Here is a 27,722-nt window from a genome sequence, read left to right as displayed (position 1 = left end):
AGGCAAGCTTGGGATGGTTATAACTTTTATAATGTAGGAGCGTGGGTAAGTTTAATGACACGAGGATGACAATTCAAGAACACATGGCAACTCCGAACATTTTTTATGACAAGTCCAGTAACACAAGAATGGCAACTTTAGTTTTCAAACATGGCAACACCCTTTTGGATGGCAAATTTAGTTGTAAAAGAGTCAGACAATTCAAGAACACATGGCAACTGGTCCGGTAGACAGCAAGCATACATACATTGTATAGTGAATTGTTCCTTTTGTTGACTGACAGGGCCCATTTACATATTTCCTTAGATGCCACCAAGAGGGGAGAGAGAATAAAAACTTCGAATTGACTAAAATTGCCACATTGTCAACAAATGAAATGAATAGCTCAAAGGAAATAAGTCATCCAGCACTATATACTTGGTTCAGATCATTTTAAAGGCGTCTGCATGGATGATACATGGGCGCAAGTGGAACCATGCGGAATTCATCGGAATCTGGACGATCAAACTGATGTGGCTTTGTGGAAAGGCCAGGATTTGCAATGTGCTGTGACGCTTGTAAATTTGATGCACTCCTACTGGTAGTTTGGTTTTCTTCATGTGAAAGCCTTGCAGCGGCTTCCGAAGCTTTTTGTTTCTCCCTTTCTTCTGTCTCCTTGAGTAGAAAGTCCACCCAGAGATCTGCGAAGGACTGCAAATATTTGGAACTTAGGGTATTGAGAAAACAAGTAGCACTAAGTTATAATTTAACCAAACTTAGAATGTCACTTGTTTCTGACTTTTTATGTGGCTGCCATTTTTTGATGCAACAGAGATATGATCACATCATCATGGAAAGAACAAATGACAAAAAGATCCCACCTGGTTATCCTGGGGTGCATGTGTAGATTTTCCTGCTGAATTTCCACCAACAAATCCTCCAACTAGACGCCCAGGAAGACCCAAAACACCACGGACAACAACCTTACCAACATTGCTCTGTGCAGAACCAATTCTTTGCTTGTCCTCCTCAGAGAAGCCAAGCATGCGAACCATAAGATCCAATACCTGGATGTACCCAATATTTGGATATTACTTGATGAGAATTTTCGAGTTGATGAGTTTCATGATACCATAAATAATTTGAAGGAGCCAATCACCTCTTTGCTGTGATTCCGTTGGAAGTATGTAACTAGTAGTTTGATCACAATTCGTCTGCAAGAGAAATTCACTTATCATATATCCACGTAGCTCATGCGGAAATAAAAGCACAAACAGGCATATACATCCAGTTGGAACATCCTGCAGAAAGAAAACTTTAGCATAAATATGATCACCATTTTCAGATATGTTTGGCATTAACAGATGTCACAATATGGCCACCAAATAGTCAGCAGACAAGTGCCAATCACTAAATATTGGTTATTCCACCTTCTGTATTTATTTTTTCTAAAAAGGATTGAGCCCAAAAAATTATTGGTAGGATTTACTGTGTACATGATTGTTCTGCAAAATTCTGAATGTTTTTAAGGTATACATAGTAGGCTTCCACACAGTATGTAGTATGCCAGACCCTGTTTCAATGCATAAAACAAATATCATCTGTGTGGACATACGTATTCATGAAAACCATCAGAGGGGACAATAGTCAGCACCTGTCAACAGAGTTATCTGAATCAAGTGACATCCTATTGACTGTTGTCATGCTTTGTTCTAGCGCATGCCTTAATCTTGAATTGTCATCCTCAAGCTTCTGCAGGGAGCGCTTCCCATCCGCTAACATCTTCTCGGCTTGAGAAAGTTTGGCAACTACCTCGTCCTTTTCCCTTCTTGAAATTTCAATTCCTTGATTTGCCACCTGCAAAATCTAATAGCTTTAGTGATGACATTCAGAAATGGCAGCATAACATTCTTGCACTGCTTAGAAATCAAAGTACACGCACTAAGAAGCATATTTTCTTTACTACAAACGCCTTCACTCAAAAGAAATTCAATCAGGGTGAAAATGAGTTGAATTATACTGATAATAGTATGTTCCAAAGTTGAGAAATGCTTGCTAAAGTAAAGTGGAGGTATTAGCAGTTCTTACCTTCAGTGACTCAGATAATTTAGCCAATGCTTCTCTAGCCATAGCTAAATCATCCCCAAGTCGCTCCTGTATCATATGTAAAAGTGCACAAAAATCAAGCTGAAATCTTGCAAATATAGAACATTAGGCTTCAAAGCAAGGATAGTTTGAAACGTTCCGATCACCTTTGCTTCACTCTCGGCATAGTACTGTCCAAGGGCACTCTGCAGATTAAGCAGTTCCTGATCTTTTGATTCAAGTGCATTCATACAGTTTGCAAGCTTGTATTGCAGATCTTCTATCTGTTCATTTGACCTCGAGCGTTCATCATTTATGGTCTTCTTACTCTCCTCCTGCTTTGTCATCTCAACCTTTGATGCCCTCTCTAACTGCACTATATGAGCTCTTTGCTGCTCACAGATTGCCCGCAACTCTTCAATGACTTTGCTATCTTCATCCATCTTTTCTTGGTCTTCAAGGTCCTACAAAGAATAACAAGTTTGCTATTAAGAATGATACTACCACATCATTCTATTTCCTTTTAAGCAGATGAGTTTTTGCGTAAAGCACGCAACATGCTACATTGTTCAAATGAAGTTATGTGGAATAGCTTCTGCACAACCTAATCCTCTCTCCATCTTATTCGGGTAGCTGAATTCCAAGTGTGGGAACTAAAAATTGAGACTAGTGTTACCTTATCTAACAAATGCTGCTTCAGCCGAGACAAATTTTGTAATGCTCTGTCTCGCTCATGAAAAGCACCCTGTAAAGCTTTCTTCAATGAAGCCATCTCGTCCTTGACCTTCATAGAGTTACTACAAGCACATTAGTATTTTTGTTCCCTTGACAATTTATATATAGCTATACCGCACACTAACAAAACCATATGTTGCAGGTCCATAACTTGGGTTAAAAGGTATCCATAGTGAAATGTACAGCCTATTACTTTTGACAGTGTAAGATTGCTCTCTTACTAGCTAAATTGTAGAAATTTTACTTTACCAAAGTACAAAATTGGGACTTTGGGAGTATACATTAAGGTTATAATTTCACTTCAAAGATCTGAACCTAACAAATAAAACAATAGGATGCTTAGCAGTCTATCTCATGTGTCTTCATGAGCTACCACATTCCAAATTATTATATATTTGTAATATGTGTAAATCACAACTGAAGAATATTTTACCTTCTCCACATCAGAAAAATTGTCAACATCAGAAGTACTATTGTCAACTTTTTGTGTTGTGCTTTCCATAGTAACGAGCTCTTTGTCAAGGCTGCCCTTCGCTATCTGCAGAAGCAAAAGACTGCTGTCAGATTCCTCAGCCACATAATGAGTCCAGTTACAGTTACGGCATAACAATATTCGTAAAACTGCAGTAAATATATAATCACTTTTAAGCATTACTTAAACATTTACGCAATTGCTACATTAATTTAGACCTTCAAATCTGAATTCTCCTTCTGTAGAGCCATCACCATACTTCGAAGGCTTTGAAGAGATCCATCTGATGCACGCTCACTGTCCCTTGTACTCAACTCATCTTGCAGGCATCTCAACTCTGCTTTCTTCTCACTTAATTCCTTATGTAACTCTTCCATGGTAGTTGCTACCTGTGAACGTGTAAATACAGCACGTTCATTATTCCATACGTAGCCAGCAATGTTCTTATGGCGGTAAGGCACCCTACAGCAGGCAGCCAGCGCCTTGACGCCTAGGCGCATAAGATGGGTAAAAATGTAAGGCGTTGCCAGGGCGCCTTGCCGCCTAAGCGTCCAAGGCAGGACGCCTTAAAAACATGGGTAACCAGATAAATATAACCACGGAGTCCTATCTGTCATCTAAATGCAGGACAGGAATTCCAATGCTAGAGAAGCATATACAGACCCGAGGAGCAGATAATTAATGTATCAATTTCTCTTCTATTTATATTAACTATGAGCTTACCATCTCTCTATCGACCTTCAGTTCATTTAGCTGCTGCTGAAGAAATTCGTTCCTCTTGTTTTCATCTGAGGGGAAATAATATATTTCAACAGAAGAAAAAATACAAGATGTTGTGCAAACTACTTCAAGTTGGAACAGCTTAGGTTTCGCACTGACATACCTTCTAACCTCCGTGTTGTATCATCTTCTTTGTTTGAATAGCACCTGAGTTGCTGTTTCAATTGTTTAATTTCATTTTCAAGACTAGCCTGTTTAGAAGCAAAATATGCTCTTTCTTCCACCAGTGCATCTCCCTGTAACATAATATGCATTCAAGAAAGAATAATAGTTGTTTCTTGCAGCGTGCTGTTCTTAACAGGTAATGATAGAACAAAACACAATCTTGTCAATAACATCCAAAGAGGAGTGAAGCGTGAACACAATATAAGTTATGAATTTATAGATTAATAATGCCGTGATGACACTGCTTATAGCTATACCTTACAATGCACTGGCAGTGGGTGCGGACCATTTTTCTGTATAACCTGTGAAGCACCACCACCATACCCATTCTGTTTTAAGACACTCGATGTTTTTTCTTGATCTGTGTTCCTTCGCATTCTGCTAGGTGATCTTTGCAAAGTACCCTATAAAAACTGAAGTTGGTGACATGGCATACAGCATGCTAAGTGATCAGTACTAGATGTGGATATCAAATTACTCGATTACATTAGAATTGCCTGAGGCTGCCTTATAGTTAGAGCTCTCCATACTTCTTCTCAATGAGCCATTTTCATCACGAAGTTTTACCAGTTGCTCCTGTCATAACATATGCACCGCTGGATGCTCAGAAATATTGTGAGCCATATTGTCACCGAGTTGATATTGTATGCTTTCAAATGTCATCACCAGTTTACCATTAAACGAATTAACTGTTTTACTGGCACTAAACCACCAAAGAAGCTCAATGCATGCGTCTACCATCTAAAAAACAATGTTTTCAGCATCAGCAATCTGATTCTGATAAACAGATACGCAATAGGGTTTTTTTTTTTTGTGTGTGTGTGGGGGGGGGGGGGGGGGGGGGACCTTCCAATCATGCATACCTCCTTTTCCTTCAACATGGCAGCATAATTGAAGGACAATGCCTTTATTTCAGCCTCAGAAGCTTGAATTTTTTCAATATCTTCCTTGAGTTTAGAAATCTACAGCAAAAAAAATGCTATTGCATCAGGGGGCACTGCACTGATACTGCTCTACTTCCACAGTTAGCCACATAGAAATACAGCACGAATATGTGTTCATAACAAGTCCAAATCATGCAACCATGCATTAAAGCCTTGCCCAACCATACCAAATAATAGTTTGCTATGCGATCCAACATTTGGAGAGTGATGGAACATCAATAACATCTAACAAAAACCCTGTTATTAAAATACTTATAGGTAGCAACATATACTTCACTTGGATCAGATAGACATTGTCAGACTAAGATGCACAGTTAACATATCACCACATACCAAATTCATTTGGAACATACCTTCTCTTCAGAGATGGTTCACTTCCCAATACCTTTAGCTAACCACTAGCCTAACCATTTTATTTCCCTTATTGAGTGAATTTCCAAGGAAAGTACTCCCTCCGTAAGTAGTGATCTAAACGCTCTTATATTTCTTTACAGAGGGAGTATCTGTTAACAGACTACAACTACAGCATCCCACAAAGTAGTCAAATAGCAAGGGTTAGCTCATCAGCACGAATTGCCTTCTAATATCAGGCGTGTGCGGGCTAGGCTATTTATATATCTAACAAGTATATGCACTCAGACTCGCGAACGAACAGCATCGGGCAAACAAGAACATGTCTCGTGGGAGCCTCTACTCCGACCATTTTAACACGAGACGAGACGTGCGTGGGCAGAATAAGGAAGGGCCCGTTACCTCGTCCGGCTCAGCGGGGTCCGGGCGGGTGTACCGCCTCCGCCGCCCGGACGACGGAGGCGTAGGGGCGTTGTCTCCGCGCCGAGATGGCCACGGCGCGGGGATCTCGTCTGCCGTGGCGTCGTCGACCTCGCCAGCGAGCCGGGAGAGGCTCTCCCGATAGGTCGCTATAGAGCTCCGCATCTACGATAGCGCCACCGCTTGATGGCCGGTTGGATCCTACGGGAGCGCGCAGGGTTAGGGTTCGGGGCCGAAGTGGCGGGTTCAGGCGAGGAGGAGGAGATCTGTGAGAGGTGGGAGGAGTGACTAACGGAAAAGGTTAGAGATAAAGACATGTTTCTTTTCCCCTTCCTCAATCTATGTTATCTTGCCCTAATAATAAAGGCCAGTGCTAGGCGTCGTCCAGCTGACGGCTCACGCGAGGCAATTGTAAAACGCCTCGCGAGCCGTTGGATGAGCCGTCGCGTGGCCGTCAAATTGCCCCATGTGTAGCCCTTAGATCACGTCAACACAGAAAAATCGCACGCAGCAGCTCGTCATCAATCCCATTGTGCCTCCTCTGCAGTGAACACAACAATGGTGCTCGCCATCAATCCCACCTCACTATGGCGCCTGCGTCGGCGACCTCACAGTACCGGAGCCACCGGCACAGCTCCAACGCAGCCGCACTGGAGACGATGGAAAACAAGCTCAACGCAACGCCGACGACCACACGAAAAAAAAGCTCCGACGCAGCACCGTCGGCGTCTCGGCGAAACTCCATTACTGCCCCCGTCGTGCTCCATTGCAGCCGCGGCGGAGCTTCATTGCAGCTGGCGTGGTCCATTGCAGCCTCCTGGCACGCTCCATTGCAACGCGGCCGGTGGCGGCGGGAGCTGCGATGCAGCTCCGGTGGCACTTCAATGCAACCGCGGCGGAGCTTCAACAACCTCGCTCCCTTGCGGCGGCCATGGCAGGCGCTACGACGTAACGCACGACGATGACAGCGGAAGCTGTGATGCAGCTCCGGTGGCGCTTCAATGCAGCCACGACAGACCTTCGACAACCTCGCTCGCGCTCTACTGCAGCCCCGGCGGGATGAGGATGAATCAGGCTGCTCTTATTGCCTCTCCTCTGCCATTGAACGAGAAAAGGGGGAAAAGGAAGGAAGCGATGGGTGGAGAAGATAAGGCTGGAGGGAGAAGATAAGGTGGGAGCGGTGGGCGGGACACGTGGTGAGCGGAGAGAGGGGTTTACATGAGAGAATTTTCATCTGGTTGAAATTAAGCAATTTTCCAATAATAAAACCGCTATTGCTTCTACCCGCTCACCGCACTATTTTTTTTAAAAAATATGTAGATTTGACTAATAAACCCGCATCTACCTGTAAGAAAAGAAAATGATTCGGCCTCTGTTTTTTCCTGTCTCGAGCTAACGAACCGGGCCACATCGTTGCGTAGGGCTCGGCCCATGCTGCCTCCTCTCTATTGGACTACTGCCCCCGTTGCTTCGCCAGTTTTTTCTCTAAAAAAAGGAAATCCCGATTCGTCTACAACTTGAAGCAGATTCCTTTACAGCCTGGGAGGCTCCGCTATGGTCAAAATTGGCTTCGACCTAAACAAGTCATCGATTTCAAGACGCCTCCGGAGCATTGGCGCGATAGCGGCTGGGATTGTGGGGTTATGGAGTTGAAGAGCATCAGGTAGAGATGGCGGCGCCGCCGCTACGGAATACGAGCACGATCCAACGGCTGCACCTCGCCCTGCGCCTTCTGCCGCCGGCAATGCACGCCGCCCCCGGCCACGCGCCCCTCGCATCCCCCTCGGCCACGCGCCCCCGCCACTTCACCCAGCTCCACCCCCGACCAGTCGTGCCACCAACGGCGCGATGTTGTCCTTATCATCATCGTCACACTCGAGGTACAACTCTTCTTTCCCGAGAAAGACGGGCATTCAGAGCTGGTTGCCGGATCCCGCTGCCAAGTCAGCGCTTGGAGTCGGATCCCACCGCTACCACTGGTGGTTGGGGCAGGGAGGGAGGGATTGGCACACTCATCTGAATTTAGACATGGTTAATATCAATTGAATCATCAAAGATCTACGTTGGTAATGTTTACAGGAAAGCTAATGCTTGAAGGAGAGGGAACAACAAGGAAATTTGGGACTGGCGGAGAGGACACCGATGTCGTGAAAGTGTCCAGCCCGGACACCCTGCATGTTCTACAAGACGCTCATTGCTTCTGACACCAGCATGCAGGGGGGCTTCTCTCTTCTGCTACATGGCGCTGGAGACCAAGAGATTTTGTTACCTCTAGGTGACTTGGTAGTGGCTTTTTTGGTTGGCCTGTGAAGGATTACGACCTGCAGAGGCCGTCCCAAGAGTTCCTGAGCTCGTGGCCAATAATGATATGCATGGCACCAAATGGAGGTTCTGACATATAGCTCATGTTCAGTTTATTTGTTTGGCTGCAGGTCCACATATAGTTCTTCGTCAGATATATGTAGGAGTTATGCAATGCTGCGATATAACATGCGAATGGAAGGCATGAGAGATGATTTATATTTATACATAACCAATCAACGAAGGAAGATTGTTGGTCAGGTTTTGCTATCGCCCATGACTCTGTATGGTAGACATTTGCTCTCTGCTCCTTATAAGAGGCAATCAGCAGCACATATTCTTGATTACTAGACCAACAAAGAATGGTGTTGAAAAATTCATAGCATTAGAGAAAACTGAATACATTTATAAGTTTTTAATAATACATATTACAAAATGTACCTTTTTGAAATTGAACTATTATATATTTCAGTATTATATACAAACTATAAGTATTCGTGGGTATAGGGAATATTTATCTTAAGACTGTATAAAAATTATTTATCCAACAATAGATTTGATTATACTGATAACTTTCAGCTTGCATAGGGACCACTTGTGGTACAAATCACGTATGCCCCTTTGGCCCTTTTTGTTATCCTTACACCTTTATGCACCAAGCTTGATGATAAATTCTTAGACTATAGAAAATCTTTCTTGCATATTCAAAACTAATATGCAAAGACACGTACCAGGTAAGGTGACCGAAGACTATTGCTTCCATTTATTCGATGGTGTTCATGTAGCGCATTGCTATCTGAGGTGCCATTTCCTGCAGCCACGGGTTGGAACTGAGAGGTTGAGATAATAGGTGGAGGAAGAAAAAGAATTATTTTAACGGTAAAAAAACCGCCAATGCTATCTAGGATCATAAAGGTACATGTTCAACATGATTGATATTGCACCACTAGAATTTTTATATATCTGAACCTAATTTTCATGCCCTGCGTTTTCCCGTTGGAATGCACGGGTATGTTTGCTAGTAATAACAAACCAACGATTGCTTTTTGGTCGTCCGTCGTAGGCTTTTTTGCAAAAAAAGTCACTGCTGAATTACGTATTCGACCAGGAATCCTATTTTAAGTGGCATATATGAGAAAACATTTCATTTATGCAAAAAAGCCCCTCTGATTTGGGGTCTTCAACCCGCGGTCCAAGCAGATTTGTAAAGAAAAAAAACACGAAGCAGGGGCTCGCCCCCTCCCCATCTCGCTCATGAAGCCGCCGCGACCACCCACGTCGACCGCTTCTCCGACGCCACGCAACACGCCTCCGAGCTCCCCATGGTCCGCGCCTCCCTCCCCCCCGGCCAGATTCTCCGCTCCCGGCCTCTATCGCCCGCTCACAACCCTACCCCCGTGGCTAGGGTTTCGGGCAGGCCTTCGCCGGCGCGTCTCTGGCGGCCCCAGGTTCGTCCCTCCTTCCTTCTTGGCCGGGATCCACCCCCCCTACACCTCACCTGATGAGGACATCAATACAATTGTTACACCCACAGCCCCTGCTGCTATACATACTGGACCAATTACTAGAGCTCGTGCACGCCAACTAAATTACCAGGTACTTTCGTTTCTTGGTAATGATTCTAATGTTCATGAGAATATGATGCTGCCTAAATTGGATACATTTGTTTTGCTTACAAGTGAAGGGCCTAGCTTGGAGAAGGATGAACATTGGAGCAAGAACAAGCATGGAGATGATGGCATGCGCAAGGGGAACAAGAACGGAGTTACAAGTGATGATTTCAGGACTTTGAAGCCACCATAATGGGTGCATGAAGCCTTGGACGAAATATACAAGATGCCACTTCATAAATTTCGTCCCGAGGCTATTTTAGGTGCTGCGTCACCTTATTATTGGGCCAGGCCCATGTAATTTCGAAATACATAAGTATAGGCTATTTTTAGAGTCCGTATGTGTGGGGAAACAAGAGATAGGGTTGATTTCGGACCCCTCCACCAAGGGCCACGAAATTCCCCCCTCTTCCTCCATATATACAGCCCTTAGGGCATCGTTTAGACTTTGGGTTTTGTTTAGATTAAAAGTTCGCCATAGCTGCAACTTCGCGTACTTCGTTTGTGTTCAACGACCAGACAAAGGCGTCACAGAACCCCACCTTGATCAATAAAGCTTTCATCTTATATTCGCAATATCCAGATTGCAATCTCAGTTTCTTGCTTGTTCTTCGTTTGCTCGCAGGAAACAGACCCTCGTGGTCAGGTTGATCGTGCTCCGGCGTGGTCAATAACCTCTCGGAGTTGGTTTAGCGATTGCTAAGGCGCGACGTCCTCGCACGTTCGTAGTCGGATCGTCAAAGTCGACTGCCACCAAAGCGATATCCATCATCTCATCGAAAGACGGGACACCTTTGCCTCTATCAAGTGGTATCAGATTTCCAGGTTGCTCGGTGAGATTTTACAGTTTTTCGTAGTTTAGATCGAGTCTGTTCTTCATACCTACAGTCCACGAAAAAGCCAAAAAAAATTAGGGTTAGTTCATCATATCCGAACCAATCTGAGCCTTTGCATAATCTTTTTAGGGTTTTGCTTTGTTGAATTTGCGGTTGCATCCTCGTGTCTAGTTGCTGGTCTTAGCGTTAGTCTTTTAGAGTTTCGAGTTTTAGTCATAAGTTGTCACGCCGCCATCGCACCATCATCATCGCCCCTGTCACCTACCACCACCGCTCCGAATCCGTATCCATATACCACCACCAATCCGTATCCATATACCACCACCGATCCATATCCATATATTACCACCGCTGCCATATACCACCACCGCTGCCATATACCACCACCATATATCCACCACCAATCCGAGTTCCTTGCATATTAGGTGTGTTTTCGAGATCCATCTAGTTTCCGATTCGTGTTTCCTTGCAGGAGTAGGTTTCGGAAAAAAAAAAGAGTCTGGAAACCACCCTCCGTTTAGGCCCAAAAATTTTCGAAAACGCATTTTTCGAAAAAAATTCTGGCTATCCTATTTTTAGGTGTTTCTGAGTGTTTTGAGACAGGTGCCATTATAGGAAGTTTTTTTTGACCCGTTTCCAGTTTTTGGGTCCGGGCAGTCGAAAAAACGAAAAAAAAATTGGTCGAAAAAATTTCGTGCCCATCCTGTCAGTTTGACCTAGGAAGAGTTTTGAGACACTCGCCATTATAGTGATTTTTCGCAAAAAAAAAAGCAGCGCAAAAAAAAGAGCGAAAAAAAATTCCAGAGTGTGCTTTTCCCTTGTTTACGTGCAGCGCCGTGATTTTGTTAGTGTTCTAGGCTCGCGTCTCTAGCACGGTCTAGCCTAGGACCAGCACAGTACCGTCGTTGAGCGTTTATTCAACTTTGCATCTCTGAATTGATTTTTGCTGACCCCTTTTGCTACCATATTATAAGCCTTCCCAGTTCCACATACATCTACGTCGTGCGTTTGACTCTCCCTGGTAATCGCTCTATCCAAGCTTTGAGAGTTTTGACTACAACGGTTGCCGATCACCACCTGCTGCTGGGTAAGAACTGGTAAGAATTTGAGATTTGCTTGACGGGTTTGTGATACACCACCACCACTTCTTAGTAGTCTGTAGGATCATATTCTTGTGTGTTTCTATTTGCTGCTAACCATGGTAGGATCACAAGCCGATGAGACTGATTGGGAGAACCTGACGAACAAACAGCTACATGATAAATTTCAGCAAATGATGAGTGGACAGGTGCAAGATGTGCTAAACAGATTTGACGAGGCCATGGAGAAGATAGATGGCATGGAGAAGACGTTCGAAACAAAGCTTGATAGCAAGTTTAATGAATTGCTCGCGCGTTTACCACCACCACCGCCGGCTGCACCTATCGCACCTCTGCAACACCAACAACAACGCATCCTTCCGAATCAGTATGGACGAGCGAAGCGTGTTCCTATTGAGGATGGCCAAACTTCTGGTGCTGCTGTTCCTGTTATTGATGCTTCTTTGGCTCCTGCTACTGCTGCTGCTGGTACCCAGGAGGATGATGAGTATGCGGGCGATAATGAGGATGAGGTTGATCAAAATCAGAACTACGTGCACCCACCAGCACCACCACCAGCAGGTCGACCTCAGGTATATATTCGTAATGGTAGGCCTGCACCACCACCTCAGGTACGAGATGATGTCCATATTCCTAAACTGAAATTGAATATTCCACCATTTGAGGGTAGATATGTTCCTGATATATATCTTACTTGGGAGTTAGAAACTGAACAACGTTTTACATGTTTACAATATCCCGAGGAGAGACGGGTTGCTGCTGCTGTTTGTGCTTTCACTAGTTTTGCATGTGTATGGTGGTCTGAACATTGTAGATTATATCCTATTCCAACTACTTGGGCTGCTTTGAAAACTGCTATGCGTACGCGTTGGGTTCCACCATATTATCAACGTGAATTGCTTCAAAAATTGCAGCGTTTAAGACAAGGGAAAAATTCTGTAGAAGAATATTATCAGGAATTACAAACTGGCATGATTAGATGTGGTATTGTTGAGGAGAATGAAGCTATGCTTGCACGTTTTCTGGGTGGATTAAATAGAGAGATTCAGACCATTCTAGACTATAAGGAGTATACTAATATCACTCGTTTATTCCATCTTGCTTGTAAAGCTGAACGTGAAGTGCAGGATCGACAAGCATTGGCGCGATCTAACTTTTCTGCAGGCCGACCTTCATCATGGACACCGCGTGCATCTTCTACTTCAACTGCACCAGCACCTCAATCAGGTGCCTCCTCCAGTCGTGATACAAGAAAACAGGCACAACCACTATTATCTGCCAAGAGCGCACCTGCTGGGCCTGCACAGAGTTCTTCTTCTTCCATGGCATCAACAGGGCACACAAGTGATATTATTTGTCGTCGTTGTAAGGGAGGAGGTCATTATGCGAGAGAATGCAAATCTCCGCGTGTGATGATTGCTACCGCGGATGGTGGATATGAGTCCGCTAGTGACTATGATGAGGAGACTTTGGCTCTTATTACACGTGAAGAACATGGTGGAGATGATTCTGATCATGAGACGCAATACATGGCTCCTGAAGACGCTGACAGGTATGAATGTTTAGTTGCTCAACGTGTTTTGAGTGTGCAGGTCACACAAGCTGAGCAAAATCAGAGGCACAATTTGTTCCATACCAAGGGAGTTGTGAAGGAACGTTCTGTGCGCGTCATAATAGACGGAGGGAGCTGCAACAACTTGGCTAGCATGGAGATGGTGGAGAAGCTTTCTCTCACCACAAGACCACATCCACATCCTTACTACATCCAATGGTTCAACAACAGCGGCAAGGTTAAGGTAACACGTACTGTTCGTGTGCATTTTAGTATCTCTACATATGCTGATTATGTTGATTGTGATGTGGTACCTATGCAAGCATGTTCCTTATTACTTGGTAGACCATGGCAATTTGATAAAAACTCTGTACACCATGGTAGAAACAATCACTATACTCTTGTTCATAAGGATAAAAATATTACTTTGCTTCCTATGACTCCTGATTCCATTTTGAAAGATGATATTAATAGAGCTAATAAAGCAAAACAGGAGAAGAATAAGAGTGAAAATCAGATTGTGGCAAAAGAATTTGAGCAACAAATGAAGCCTAATAATAAACCATCTAGTGTTGCTTCTGAAATTAAATTGAAAAGTGCATGTTTATTTGCCACCAAATCTGATATTGATGAGCTAGATTTCAGCAAATCTGTTTGCTATGCTTTTGTGTGCAAAGAGGCATTATTTTCATTCGAGGACGTGCCTTCCTCTTTGCCTCCTGCTGTCACTAACATTTTGCAGGAGTTCGCTGACGTCTTTCCACAAGACGTGCCACCGGGATTACCGCCTATTCGAGGGATTGAGCATCAGATTGACTTAATTCCCGGTGCTTCACTGCCAAACCGTGCACCATACCGTACCAATCCAGAGGAGACGAAGGAGATTATGCGTCAAGTACAAGAGCTTCTCGACAAAGGTTATATACGCGAATCCCTTAGTCCTTGTGCTGTTCCTATTATTCTAGTGCCGAAAAAGGATGGTACATCACGTATGTGTGTTGATTGTAGAGGCATTAATAATATTACTATTCGTTATCGTCATCCTATTCCTAGGCTCGATGATATGCTTGATGAATTGAGTGGCTCTACAATATTCTCCAAAGTTGATTTGCGTAGTGGATACCATCAAATTCGTATGAAATTGGGAGATGAATGGAAAACAACATTTAAAACTAAGTTTGGATTATATGAGTGGTTAGTCATGCCTTTTGGGTTAACTAATGCACCTAGTACTTTCATGAGATTAATGAACGAAGTTTTACGTGCTTTCATTGGACGATTTGTGGTAGTTTACTTTGATGACATATTGATTTATAGCAGATCTTTGGAAGAACATTTGGAACATTTACGTGCTGTTTTTATTGCTCTACGTGATGCACGTTTGTTTGGTAACCTTGGGAAGTGCACCTTTTGCACCGACCGAGTATCTTTTCTTGGCTATGTTGTTACTCCACAGGGAATTGAAGTTGATAAAGCCAAGATTGAAGCTATTGAGAGTTGGCCGCAGCCCAAAACGGTCACACAAGTGAGGAGTTTTCTTGGCCTCGCTGGATTCTATAGGCGTTTTGTGAGAGATTTCAGCACCATTGCTGCACCTCTCAATGAGCTTACAAAGAAAGATGTGCCTTTTCTTTGGGGTACCGCACAGGAAGAAGCCTTCTCGGTATTGAAAGATAAGTTGACACATGCTCCTTTACTCCAACTTCCTGATTTTAATAAGACTTTTGAGCTTGAATGTGATGCTAGTGGAATTGGATTAGGCGGTGTGTTATTACAAGATGGCAAACCTGTTGCATACTTTTCTGAAAAATTGAGTGGGCCTAGTCTGAATTATTCTACTTATGATAAAGAATTATATGCTCTTGTTCGGACTTTAGAAACATGGCAACATTATTTATGGCCCAAAGAATTTGTTATACATTCTGATCATGAATCTTTGAAACATATTAAAAGTCAAGCTAAACTGAATCGTAGACATGCTAAATGGGTTGAATTCATTGAGACTTTCCTTATGTCATTAAACACAAGAAGGGAAAAGAAAATGTTATTGCTGATGCATTGTCTCGCCGCTATACTATGCTTTCACAACTTGACTTCAAAATATTTGGTTTGGAGACCATCAAAGATCAATATGTGCATGATGCTGATTTTAAAGATGTAATGCAGAATTGTAAAGAAGGAAGAATGTGGAACAAGTTCGTCGTTAACGATGGATTTGTGTTTCGTGCTAACAAGCTATGCATTCCAGCTAGCTCCGTTCGTCTTTTGTTGTTGCAGGAGGCGCATGGAGGAGGATTAATGGGACACTTTGGCGTGAAGAAGACGGAGGACGTACTTGCTACACATTTCTTTTGGCCAAAGATGAGACGGGATGTTGAGCGTTTTATTGCTCGCTGCACTACATGTCAAAAAGCTAAGTCACGACTCAATCCTCATGGTTTATATATGCCTTTGCCTGTACCTAGTGTTCCTTGGGAGGATATATCTATGGACTTTGTTTTAGGTTTACCTCGAACAAAGAAGGGGAGGGATAGCATATTTGTTGTCGTGGATAGATTCTCGAAAATGGCACACTTTATACCATGTCATAAAAGCGATGATGCTGTTAATGTTGCTGATTTGTTCTTTCGTGAAATTATTCGCTTGCATGGTGTGCCAAATACTATTGTTTCAGATCGTGATACTAAATTTCTTAGCCACTTTTGGAGATGTTTATGGGCTAAGTTGGGGACTAAACTGCTTTTTAGTACTACTTGTCACCCCCAAACTGATGGACAAACTGAAGTAGTCAATAGAACGTTGTCTACTATGCTTAGGGCTGTTTTGAAGAATAATAAGAAAATGTGGGAGGAATGCTTGCCTCATATTGAATTTGCTTATAATCGTTCATTGCATTCTACTACTAAGATGTGCCCTTTTGAAGTTGTGTATGGTTTCCTACCTCGTGCACCTATTGATTTGTTGCCTCTTCCATCTTCGGAGAAGGTTAATTTTGATGCTAAACAACATGCTGAATTGATTTTAAAAATGCATGAGTTAACTAAGGAAAACATTGAGCGTATGAATGCTAAATATAAACTTGCTGGAGATAAGGGTAGAAAACATGTTGTGTTTGCACCTGGAGATCTTGTTTGGTTACATTTGCGTAAGGATAGATTTCCTGATTTGCGCAAATCAAAGTTAATGCCACGTGCTGATGGTCCCTTTAAGGTGTTAGAGAAAATAAATGATAATGCATATAAACTTGAGCTGCCTGCAGATTTTGGGGTTAGTCCCACTTTTAACATTGCAGATTTGAAGCCTTATTTGGGTGAGGAAGATGAACTTCCGTCGAGGACGACTTCATTTCAAGAAGGGGAGGATGATGAGGACATCAATACAATTGTTACACCCACAGCCCCTGCTGCTATACATACTGGACCAATTACTAGAGCTCGTGCACGCCAACTAAATTACCAGGTACTTTCGTTTCTTGGTAATGATTCTAATGTTCATGAGAATATGATGCTGCCTAAATTGGATACATTTGTTTTGCTTACAAATGAAGGGCCTAGCTTGGAGAAGGATGAACATTGGAGCAAGAACAAGCATGGAGATGATGGCATGCGCAAGGGGAACAAGAACGGAGTTACAAGTGATGATTTCAGGACTTTGAAGCCACCATAATGGGTGCATGAAGCCTTGGACGAAATATACAAGATGCCACTTCATAAATTTCGTCCCGAGGCTATTTTAGGTGCTGCGTCACCTTATTATTGGGCCAGGCCCATGTAATTTCGAAATACATAAGTATAGGCTATTTTTAGAGTCCGTATGTGTGGGGAAACAAGAGATAGGGTTGATTTCGGACCCCTCCACCAAGGGCCACGAAATTCCCCCCTCTTCCTCCATATATACAGCCCTTAGGGCATCGTTTAGACTTTGGGTTTTGTTTAGATTAAAAGTTCGCCATAGCTGCAACTTCGCGTACTTCGTTTGTGTTCAACGACCAGACAAAGGCGTCACAGAACCCCACCTTGATCAATAAAGCTTTCATCTTATATTCGCAATATCCAGATTGCAATCTCAGTTTCTTGCTTGTTCTTCGTTTGCTCGCAGGAAACAGACCCTCGTGGTCAGGTTGATCGTGCTCCGGCGTGGTCAATAACCTCTCGGAGTTGGTTTAGCGATTGCTAAGGCGCGACGTCCTCGCACGTTCGTAGTCGGATCATCAAAGTCGACTGCCACCAAAGCGATATCCATCATCTCATCGAAAGACGGGACACCTTTGCCTCTATCATCACCTTCTCTTCATATCCTCTGCTGCTGATGCAGACGGAGCACACCATAGGAGTTCCCCATCCACCATAGTCGCCGCTGATATGTCTCCGTCGTACTACTTCTCCTAACGCTTTTCCTCTTGTCTTGGACTCTAATTTGCATGATTTGAATGAAACTAACCCCGGACTAACGTTGTTTTCAGCAGAACTACCATGGTGTTATTTTTGTGCAGAAATAAAATGATGCGGAGCATCCTACGATCATCACCATGGACCTACCATCGTCTCACGAAGTGCCAAGAGGACCTATGACTCGAGCTAGAGCTAGAGCTCTCGGGACCGAGGTGACTTATCTCCTTAATGACATTACATGTGATCCTCTCGAGACATGGATACTACCTAAGTCCGAAATGTTGTGCATGATTAGGTACCAAGAGGACCCTCCCGAAGATGCGCGTGAATGATTAGGTACCAAGAGGACCCTCCCGAAGATGCGCGTGAAGATGGACAAGTCCCCAAGTCCATGGATGAAGAGAACCAACGGAAGGAGACAAGAACACCTCCCAGGCCCCGGACGTCCGGCCGTGACCCCGAACATCCGGGCCCTGGAGCATCGTCCACAACAGTTGCTCAACCACCAAGCACCTACAGGCCCCGGACATCCGGCCCCGCCAGCCCGGACATCCGGCCCTTCCCGAGCTCCTGGATATCTGGCCTCCAGCCCGGAAATCCGGACAGCCCCGAACCCGAGAGCGACAAGGCCAGCCTCATCAGCCCGGACATCCGGCCTCCACAGCCCGAACATCTGGCCCGATGCCCGGACGTCCGGCCTCCCCTGTCTGCGCATCGTGTAAGGGCCGAGGCCCGTGTACCCCTTCGCCCACATAGACTATATATACTCTTCTCCTACCTACGTTTTAGGGTTAGCGTCGTGATAGCTCATTTGAGATATAGAGCTTCACTCATCCATGTCGGATCTACTCCACGAGAGAGACCGCGACCCCTCTACGGAGAAGATCCACTTGGATTCAAGACCTCCTAGCGAAGAAAACCATCAAGACCTCCTCACGGAGAAGATCATGCTACTTGTATCGTCCTTAGTTGTATGTGGATCTTGTATCTTCCTTTGTGTTCATAGATCTAGCATATGTGTGACTATTTCTTGTTGGTTTAGTGTGTCTCTCGTGTTTCCCCTCGTGATTTCCCTCGTGTTCCCCTCGTGTTCCTTGTGTTCTTTGCGGGATCCGCTCCTTTCGTGAAAGATCGGCCCCTAGGGTTCCCACCCTACATCATCATTGTATCTAGAGCCACGTTGATCATGATTTCGGAGCCTCCCCGTTGTGTTTCTAGCCTTGTTTTTGTTGATTTTGTCCCTAATTCGAAAATTCCCCACAAAAATAGCCCTAGTTTTTTTTTTGTGATTTGTTGGTGTGATGAAGTTTTGTTGGATTTGATCCGCGGATTTCGTGTGTTGTAGGTAGATCTAGCCTTCCATCCACTTTTCCCCATTTTCCATCCACAAATCTCTCCGAATTTTGCCCGGATTTGACCTCTCCACGCGGTGTTCATCATGTTCGTCCACAGATCCAGAGCCCGGACATCCAGCCCGATAGCCCGGACATCTGGCCATCAAGCCCAGACATCCGGCCCCTGGCAGCAACATCTCCATCCACTGCCCCGTTTTCTGTCCATATTTCGCCAAATTTTGTTCCGGTGCCCACATATACTTCCGCATAGCACCGCCATATACCACATACACAACCATCGCTTACCACTTCCAACTCCGACAATTTTGTCCCGTTTTGTCTTGAGAATTTGAGTTGCGGTTCCGTATCCTATTGTGTTTCGGCTATTTAGGTACGGTTCGACAACAACATCACCGCCGCTCATCTTCGCCATGGACGCGTCACCGACAACAACCATTTCACCAATTTTGACACCATCAACCGTTTCTTGCTTACAAGGAACCAACGAACGGTAACCTCACCTTGGTATTGGACATATTATTCTTGCCATTAGTTTGATGGCCATCATAGCCTTACTCCTTTGCGTCGCTTACCCATCGAGACTAGCCTTTGAGCATTGCCGGCAACGCGACTTGTGCACATTAGTGATCATACTTCCCATAGCATACATACATAATTGTTGCATATCTTGCTATCATCTCTTGTGTCACAAGGTTGTCATCGCATACACAATTGCTATCTTGGTTCGTGAAGCATTGCATGAGAAAAGAGCTCAAACAACAAAGAGCGAAACAAGCTTTTAAGCAAAAGGGAAAGATAAGCAAAGAGCTTTTAAGCAAGAACCATAGCATCATACAACATTAAGATTGCCATACTAAATCATCTTGGATCATATCATAGAAACACCTTGCATAGAGCATACTTGGGATAGAAGTCGTTGCATTTTTGCTAAGTAGGTTGTGCATAAGTCTTCGTATCCGCCTATTGTGCAATCGTGCTAGCGTCTCTCTAGTGTTGTGCAACAAGAGCATTTTTGTGGATTCCACATTTTGGCTCATCCTTGGTTGCACGACCCCACTTATCTCTTTGCGTGTGTGTTTCTGTATACCTTATATTGCTTGGTCTACTTTTTGCATTGCAAACTTGCGAATATTTTCCAACATTATTGAAGCTCACGAACAATTGCATCAAATTTTGTGCCACCATCCTAACCAAGCTCCACCATAAGCTTTTACTGTGTAGGTGTGAGAAACCGACAAGAATTAGTACCAATTGTGCTATTTCCTTGTTCCACATTGGAGTGATCATTGATCCACCTTCAACTTCGGTCAAGGTACATTTGGTATATGTTCTTCTCTTTCTCCCACTCACATATTTCTCTTGGAATGATGGATAGGCCAAGTACTTCTACCAACCCACTCTTCATTGAGCACGACGACGACATGAACTCCTACGTCACCAAGAGCCACCTCTTTGGTGCACAATGTGCTTTGCATCAAGAGCAGCAAGCAATGAGTGAACGCATCGGCAACCTCGCCGTCGACTTGCGACTCTCCGAGCAACCCACAAGGGACTACTTCGACCACAAGCTCGACGATCACAAGCAAGAGAACGGCGCAAGAATGGACGAGATTCGTGCTTTGTTGCTCAACCGCTCTTCTTCCACTTCGTCCTCATCAAGACGGAGCCATTCAAGTCGACACTCCGACTTCACCCTCTCCGGCTCAAGTACATCGACATCGAACACTCTTCGACGTGCCGCGCGCAACGATCATCAAGCAAGCCTCAATCCTCTACGCGACACCGACTCTCAAGAGCACTGACAACGTCAAACCCAAGTGGCTTTTGCGCTAGCACGGGAATGGCAACGACAACAACAACATCAAGAGGAAGAGCGAACGCATCTCCACCAAGATGCACAAGATGCCGAGGCACAACGCCAAGAACAACAACTCCGTGAAGCTCAAGCACTTGAGGCGCAACGTGCCCTCCAAGATTCAAGTCGAGCCGTAGCCAACCGAGGCTGACAAGCTCGTGAACATGAAGAAGCACTTCGCGAAGAAGCTCACGAACGGAGATTTCAAGCTCGCGTGCATCGTCAAGTTCCTCCTCGAGCTCGGCAAGCCCCTCCACAAGCTCCTCAAGGACATCAAGTTCACCAAGAGCATGAAGACATTGGGAATCATCCACGACAAGAGCAACATGAGATTGACAACCCTCCTCACCAAGAGCAACACGAGTTTGACAATCATCCACAACATGTGATAGAGGCGAGGGTGTCCCGATCTTTCAATGAGATGATAACTATCGATTTGGTGGAGACGTCTTCGACGATTCGACTACAAACGTGCACGACGTTGCGCCTTAGCGAACGCTAAGCCAGTCTCCCGAGGTTACTGACGATGCTGGAAGCACGATCAGCCTGACCACGAAGGTCTATTCCTGCACACAATCGAAGAACAAGCAAGAATATAATAATGCAATCTGAATATTGCGAATATTGATGAAGTATTGATAAAGGTGGGGATCCGAAAGCGGTCTTGGTCTGGTCGTTGGACACAAACGAAGTACACGAAGTTGCAATGGCTAACTTTTAACTAAACAAATCCCAAGGAAAAAGCTACTAGATGGATCTACTTATATAGGAGCAAGCGGTGGCGGACAAGAAGGTGGAAGGACGTCCCAAGGCAGCCTAAAACTAACCCTAGGTCGTACAAGGCTCATGGGCCCAAGTGGAGGTGGTGCAACACCTTTGGACTTGTTGTTTGACTCGGATTCTGCTGTAACATCAGATTGTTTCGCCGATATCTCAATGCTCCGGACGAATTTGAAGGTGATTCCAATTGGGTTGGAAATAGCACGAAATCTACTTTCCAACAAAAAAAGAATCACCCGATTCGGAGTCCGTATGAAAAAGTTGTTGACGTTTTGAGTCAGGTATGTCTGTGCAGTTCGAATCTGAATCTAGAACGTGAGAGACTTGGACTCTATCTTCTCTTGGCCCAAAAGTGACGTTAGAGGACTTTTTGAATAGGACCTAAACTTCTCCTTTTCCCTTATCTTCATATGTGGATTGTACAAATGTCTCATACACCTGCAATTAGACAAAACACAAAAGTGTGTGAAGTAGTTTTGTTCTGGATAACATAAATAGATTATTGAATAATTTGCACTAGAAATCACCTGACAAATATGCATGTATGCAATATTTTTGATCGTATACAAGGTAGTCATGTCCTCATCATCCTCCCTTCTTGAAAACAAAGCCGTCCTCGGCGTTGCTTAATCTGAAATGTGGCTAACAAAAGAGACAAGGTGTACATGTTGTATATGTATATGTCATCCATTTTTACTTCCCTTGATTTTTGCACATATGACACATGTATACATGATTAACTTTCATAGTTCATAAAATCTAAAGCCAAAAAATTATCACAAGTAGAAGGCATGAAAATATTGTAACTCAGTTTGCACATATATGTGAAGCTCTTATTCATATCAAAAGATTGACAACATTCATCATTAAACCATCCCAACATTGGTGAATAAATCTTACTTGCATCAAATTTACATGCGACAACATGCTTAAATAAGCAAACATGCAATAAGTCATTGGACACAGAATCATCACCAAGATTAGAGGTCATATCAAAATGATTAAACATTGGTTCTTTTGCATCAACAGTTAATTCAATGGGTGCACTCAAAGTTGTTGGTATTTCAGTTGTTTGATCACATGGCAAAGTTAAATTATCAACATAGTCCTCTAAAATAGGTGGTATGATCAAAGTAGTGGGTAGCTCATCAGATGGTGCATTCAAATTGACAAGGCATTCATCATTCTCATGTAGAGATGGAAGATCAGTACCTTTGTCATTACCTCTTATGATCAACTCAGATGATGTAGCGACTCTCGGGGGCGATGTGTCACATGCTGGAGGTGATGTAGTCCTCACAACAATGGATGTGGTTGTCATAGTATGCCTAGTAGTTGAGGGAACAATCATACCAACTCTTGGAATGTGGACCGTGCGCTTGTTCTCCTTGTGGGCAACACGTCATTTTATTTCCTGTTCAGCTTTGCAAGCAAGATGAAACAAATGGTCCATATGATAACACTCTTCATGAATTAATATCTCTTGAGTATCACGATTTAATCCTCCCCAAAATCTATCCATAAAATCATCTTCACTTTCTTCTAAAGAGGAATGCAACAAGGTAGTTTGTAAATCATCATAATATTTTGTTACAGTGTCACTACCTTGTTTTAAATGTTGCAACTTCTTAATCATGTCGCGAGTATAATAAGCGGGAACGAAAGTATGTCACATGGAAAGTTTCAAATCATCCCAAGTAGTAGGTATATAATCAGGGTGTAACCGACAATATTCACTCCACCAAACCAAAGCATAACCAGTGAAAGAACCAACATTAACCTTAACCTTTTTATGTTCATCAAAATTATGGGAAGCAAATATATTTTTTATGTTGAACTCCCATTCAATATATAAAGCAGGTCTAAAACGACCATTAAATGGTGGTTTTGATACATTAACCTGGTCATGTGCATTTGGATGTTTGTGCACCTCTTGTGACGGTTGTGGTATTTGCAAAGGTGGTGGCACGTCTCCCACGATCGACAAAGCCCATGAATTGACTCTAGATCCTGTCATGATTAGTAGAAACAAGAAACAGAATCCAAAAAAATGTTCCTATGAACTACTTGGAAGTGGTGGTAAAACGCTCACAGTATAGAAAATCTCAATATCTTACAAGTTCTTACCATGCAGCAGGTGGTGATCGGCAACCAGCAGTGTCAAATAACCCTGAAGATTGAGTAAAGCGATTGCCAGGGGAACGTACGTATACACGGTGTAGAAATATGTGGAGCTGGGTTGGCTATATATGGTAGAAAAATATTAGCAATAATCAATTCAAAGATGCAATGTTGAATAAACGTTCAACGACGGTACTGTGCTGGTCCTAGGCTAGACCGGACTAGAGACGCGAGCCTAGAACACTAATGAGGTCACGACGTAGCACAACTAGCATCAAAGAAGGATACTAAGTAGCTCTAGACATCAAGATATAAGTGAAGATCACAACGACAGTAAAGATAATGATGAAAAACAACTGCCAAGCAGGATATACAACAACTCTCTCTCTCCAACTTTCCTCTTGAAAAGTTTGAGCCAATTTTCTGATAACTTTTTTCAACAGTGCACAAAACAGATTCCAATCCGAATTCAACTACGAGATTGAGTCTAGAGTGATCCGAATTTTGTTTTTTTTTCCTCATTTTTTTCCTCACACTTTTTTTTCTTTCTTTTTTTCTCTGACTTTTTTCTCTCATTTTTTTCTCTGTCTTTTTTTCTCTCTCCCTCTTTCCAAAACAAACTAGATAAGATGCAGATTGGATCAAGCGAAGATGTGAACGATCTCAACTATGATTATGGCAATGAACGATGGGTAGCATGTGGTGGAAATTGATTGATGGGTGATGGACAGCGGAAGGGATAACGATGTAGTGACGACATTACTAATGTGAACAAAACTCGAAACTCTAAACGAACTAGACACTAAGGCCAGCAACTCGACACGACGATGCAATCGATAATTCAACTATGCAAGCAATGAAAGGAAAATTACAAAGGCTCAAACTGGCTTGGACAAAGGATGAATAGATCTAACTTTTTTTGTGGCTTTTTCTTGGATAATAGGTAAGAAAATAAATCTAAGCTAGGAAAAACTAGAAATTCTCACCGAGCAACCTGAAAATCTGATACCACTTGATATAGGCGAGGGTGTCCCGATCTTTCGATGAGATGATAACTATCGATTTGGTGGAGATGACTTTGATAATCCGACTACAAACGTGCACGACATTGCGCCTTAGCAAACGCTAAACCAGTCTCCCGAGGTTACTGACGATGCTGGAAGCACGATCAGCCTGACCATGAAGGTCTATTCCTGCACGCAATCGAAGAACAAGCAAGAATATTTTAATGTAATCTCAATATTGCGAATATTGATGAAGTATTGATAAAGGTGGGGATCCGAAAGCGGTCTTGGTCTGGTCGTTGGACACAAAAGAAGTTCACAAAGTTGCAATGGCTCACTTTTAACTAAACAAATCCCAAGGAAAAAGCTACTAGATGGATCTACTTATATAGGAGCAAGCAGTGGTGGCCAAGGAGGTGGAAGGACGTCCCAAGGCAGCCTAAAACTAACCCTAGGTCGTACAAGGCTCATGGGCCCAAGTGGAGGTGGTGCAACACCTTTGGACTTGTTGTTTGACTCGGATTCTGCTGCAGCGTCAGATTGTTTCGCCGATATCTCAATGCTCCGAACGAATTTGAAGGTTATTCCAATTGGGTTGGAAAGAGCACAAAATCTACTTTCCAACAAAAAATGAATCACCCAATTCGGAGTCCGTATGAAAAAGTTGTTGACGTTTTGAGTCAGGTATGTCTGTGTAGTTCGAATCTGAATCCAGAACGTGAGAGACTTGGACTCTATCTTCTCTTGGCCCAAAAGTGACGTGAGATGACTTTTTGAACAGGACCTAAACTTCTCCTTCCCTTATCTTCATATGTGGATTGTACAAATGTCCCATACACCTGCAATTAGACAAAACACGAAAGTGTGTGAAGTATTTTTGTTCTGGATAACATAAATAGATTATTGAATAATTTGCACTAGAAATCACCTAACAAATATGCATGTATGCAATATTTTTGATCGTATCCAAGGTAGTGATGTCCTCATCAACATGAGCGTCATCATCCCCGATCCCAACACAATGAAGAGCAATGTTACGGCAAGCTAAAGTTCACCATGCCCAAGTTCAATGGAAGCAACGATCCCGAAGAGTACCTTTCATGGGTATTGAAGGTCGACAAAATTTTCCGCTTGCGCAACTATGAAGAAGAGAAGAAGATCGCGATGGCATCCCTTGAGTTCCAAGACTATGTCCTCATTTGGTGGGAACAAGTCATCGAGCGCCGTGAGGCAAGAGGTGAACCACCCATCACTACGTCGGCGCAAATGAAGGATGTCATGAGAGCATGCTTTGTGCCTACCTACTACAACCGCGACCTCTTCAAGAAGCTCCAACTACTCAAGCAAGGAACCAAGAGCGTTGAAGAGTACTACAAGGAGATGGAGATTGCCATGATAAGAGCCAATGTCACGGAAGATGATGACCAAACTATGGCACGTTTCTTGAATGGACTCAATCATCCCATCAAGAAGATCGCCGATTTCCAACCATACTCGAACCTCATCAAGCTAGTACATCAAGCTACCAAAGAGGAACGTCAAGTGAAAGATGATTACAAGTATGCCAAATTCTCATCCAAGTCTTACGGCTTCTCCAACACCCAAGTTTCAACGACCCCAACACCGTCTACCAAGCCTTCTACAACAAACGTGGACAAGTCGAGTTCCAAGAAAACTTCGACTACTCCAAGTCATCCTACTACAAGCAACTTAAAGACGAGAGCTTCATCATCATCAACCCCCACCGATGAGACCGTTAAGACAAGTTCCTTCAAATGCTTCACATGCGGAGGCCGAGGCCACAAGTCCTACGAGTGCACCAACAAGCGGACCATGATCCTCAATGACGGCGACACTTATGACTCAATGAGTGAAGGAGAAATGGATGCCCTTGAGCAAGTCAACATGCACCGGCAAGTGAGCGATGAAGAAGAACAAGTCTTTTGCGATGAAGATTCAAGTCCCGCTCTTGTTGTCTCCAAGGTCTTGACCCTTCAACATCACCAAGAAGAAGACCAAAGATGCCATATCTTTCATACCAAGGCTGGTATCAATGGAAGATCCGTCAAGGTCATCATTGATGGAGGGAGTTGTCATAACCTCGCAAGTGAAGAACTTTGCTCCAAGCTCCAATTGCCTAAGACGAAGCACCCACATCCCTACAAAGTTCAATGGCTTAGCGACTCCGGCACTATCCAAGTCAAGCATCGAGTAGAAGTCTCCTTCAAAATTGGTGCCTACGAAGACACTTTGGAGTGCGGCGTCGTTCCAATGACCATTTGCCACCTTCTTCTTGGACGCCCATGGCAATTTGATAGAGGTGTCATCCACAACGGCCGAACGAACCACTACATCTTCAAGATGAAAGGAAAGGAGTACGTACTTCGCCCCATGTCTCCAAGCCAAGTGATTGCCGATAAGCAAGCCACCCATCGTGGAGAGAATAGTGAGAGAGCGAGCCACCAAAAAGAGAGTGAGCGCCACAAGCCCAAATCGAGTGCCTCCACGATGAGCGACAAGAAGAACTTAGTCCTATTTGCCACCAAAAGTGAGATAAGAGGAGTGTGTGAGAACCCATCTAGTGTCCTACACTATGTCCTTTTGTGCAAGGACAACGCACCAAACGCTAACACCTCTCACGCTCTACCTTTAGTGTTGTCTTCTCTTTTGCAGGAATTTCAAGATATTTTCCCCGACGAGCTACCTCTGGGATTACCTCCACTACAAGGCATCGAGCACCGCATCGACCTCATCCCCGGAGCACCTCTTCCGAACAAAGCTCCATATCGTGTCAACCCCGAAGAAACCAAAGAAATCCAAAGGCAAGTAAAACATCTCATAGACCATGGACATGTGCATGAAAGTTTGAGCCCTTGTGCCGTCCCG

The 27,722-nt window shown here is 43.8% G+C and overlaps 1 protein-coding gene and 1 long non-coding RNA gene across 4 annotated transcripts; one reads left to right on the top strand and one right to left on the bottom strand.

Moving 5' to 3' along the window:
• Positions 1–227: 227 nt before the first annotated feature.
• On the bottom strand, positions 228–6,259 carry LOC123154886 (golgin candidate 3). Of its 3 annotated transcripts, XM_044573503.1 has the most exons (15): positions 5,914–6,258; positions 5,080–5,178; positions 4,703–4,792; positions 4,474–4,620; positions 4,155–4,287; positions 3,995–4,059; positions 3,490–3,660; positions 3,233–3,337; positions 2,741–2,848; positions 2,232–2,528; positions 2,068–2,133; positions 1,634–1,836; positions 1,139–1,193; positions 861–1,046; positions 228–690 (listed from the first exon to the last, which is right to left on the bottom strand). In XM_044573503.1, the coding sequence occupies exons 1-15, from the start codon at positions 6,094–6,096 to the stop codon at positions 433–435; spliced, it is 2,166 nt and encodes a 721-aa protein (XP_044429438.1). In that variant the 5' UTR covers positions 6,097–6,258; the 3' UTR covers positions 228–432. The 3 variants fall into 3 exon arrangements, with proteins under 3 accessions (XP_044429438.1, XP_044429439.1, XP_044429440.1); XM_044573504.1 differs by lacking the exon at positions 3,490–3,660 and having other exon boundaries at positions 5,914–6,259; XM_044573505.1 differs by lacking the exons at positions 4,474–4,620; positions 4,703–4,792.
• A 1,177-nt stretch (positions 6,260–7,436) lies between these two features.
• Positions 7,437–9,835, top strand: LOC123150381 (uncharacterized). Its single transcript, XR_006475075.1, has 3 exons — positions 7,437–7,811; positions 8,011–9,147; positions 9,433–9,835. It is a non-coding gene; the product is annotated as an uncharacterized lncRNA (long non-coding RNA).
• The last annotated feature ends 17,887 nt before the right edge of the window (positions 9,836–27,722 follow it).

The sequence above is a fragment of the Triticum aestivum genome, chromosome 7A (assembly GCF_018294505.1).
Source record: "Triticum aestivum cultivar Chinese Spring chromosome 7A, IWGSC CS RefSeq v2.1, whole genome shotgun sequence".
NCBI lineage: Eukaryota > Viridiplantae > Streptophyta > Magnoliopsida > Poales > Poaceae > Triticum > Triticum aestivum.
Note: the sequence above shows the minus strand (reverse complement) of the source record. Positions and strands in the feature narration are given on the sequence as shown.

Excerpts from the sequence above, each read along its gene's own strand:
- LOC123154886 (XM_044573503.1), bottom strand. The coding sequence starts at position 6,096 with ATGCGGAGCTCTATAGCGACCTATCGGGAGAGCCTCTCCCGGCTCGCT. Across the intron at positions 2,529-2,740 it reads AGCAGCATTTGTTAGATAAG|GACCTTGAAGACCAAGAAAA; the intron begins GTAACACTAGTC and ends TATTCTTTGTAG. Across the intron at positions 1,837-2,067 it reads AATTATCTGAGTCACTGAAG|GTGGCAAATCAAGGAATTGA; the intron begins GTAAGAACTGCT and ends TAGATTTTGCAG.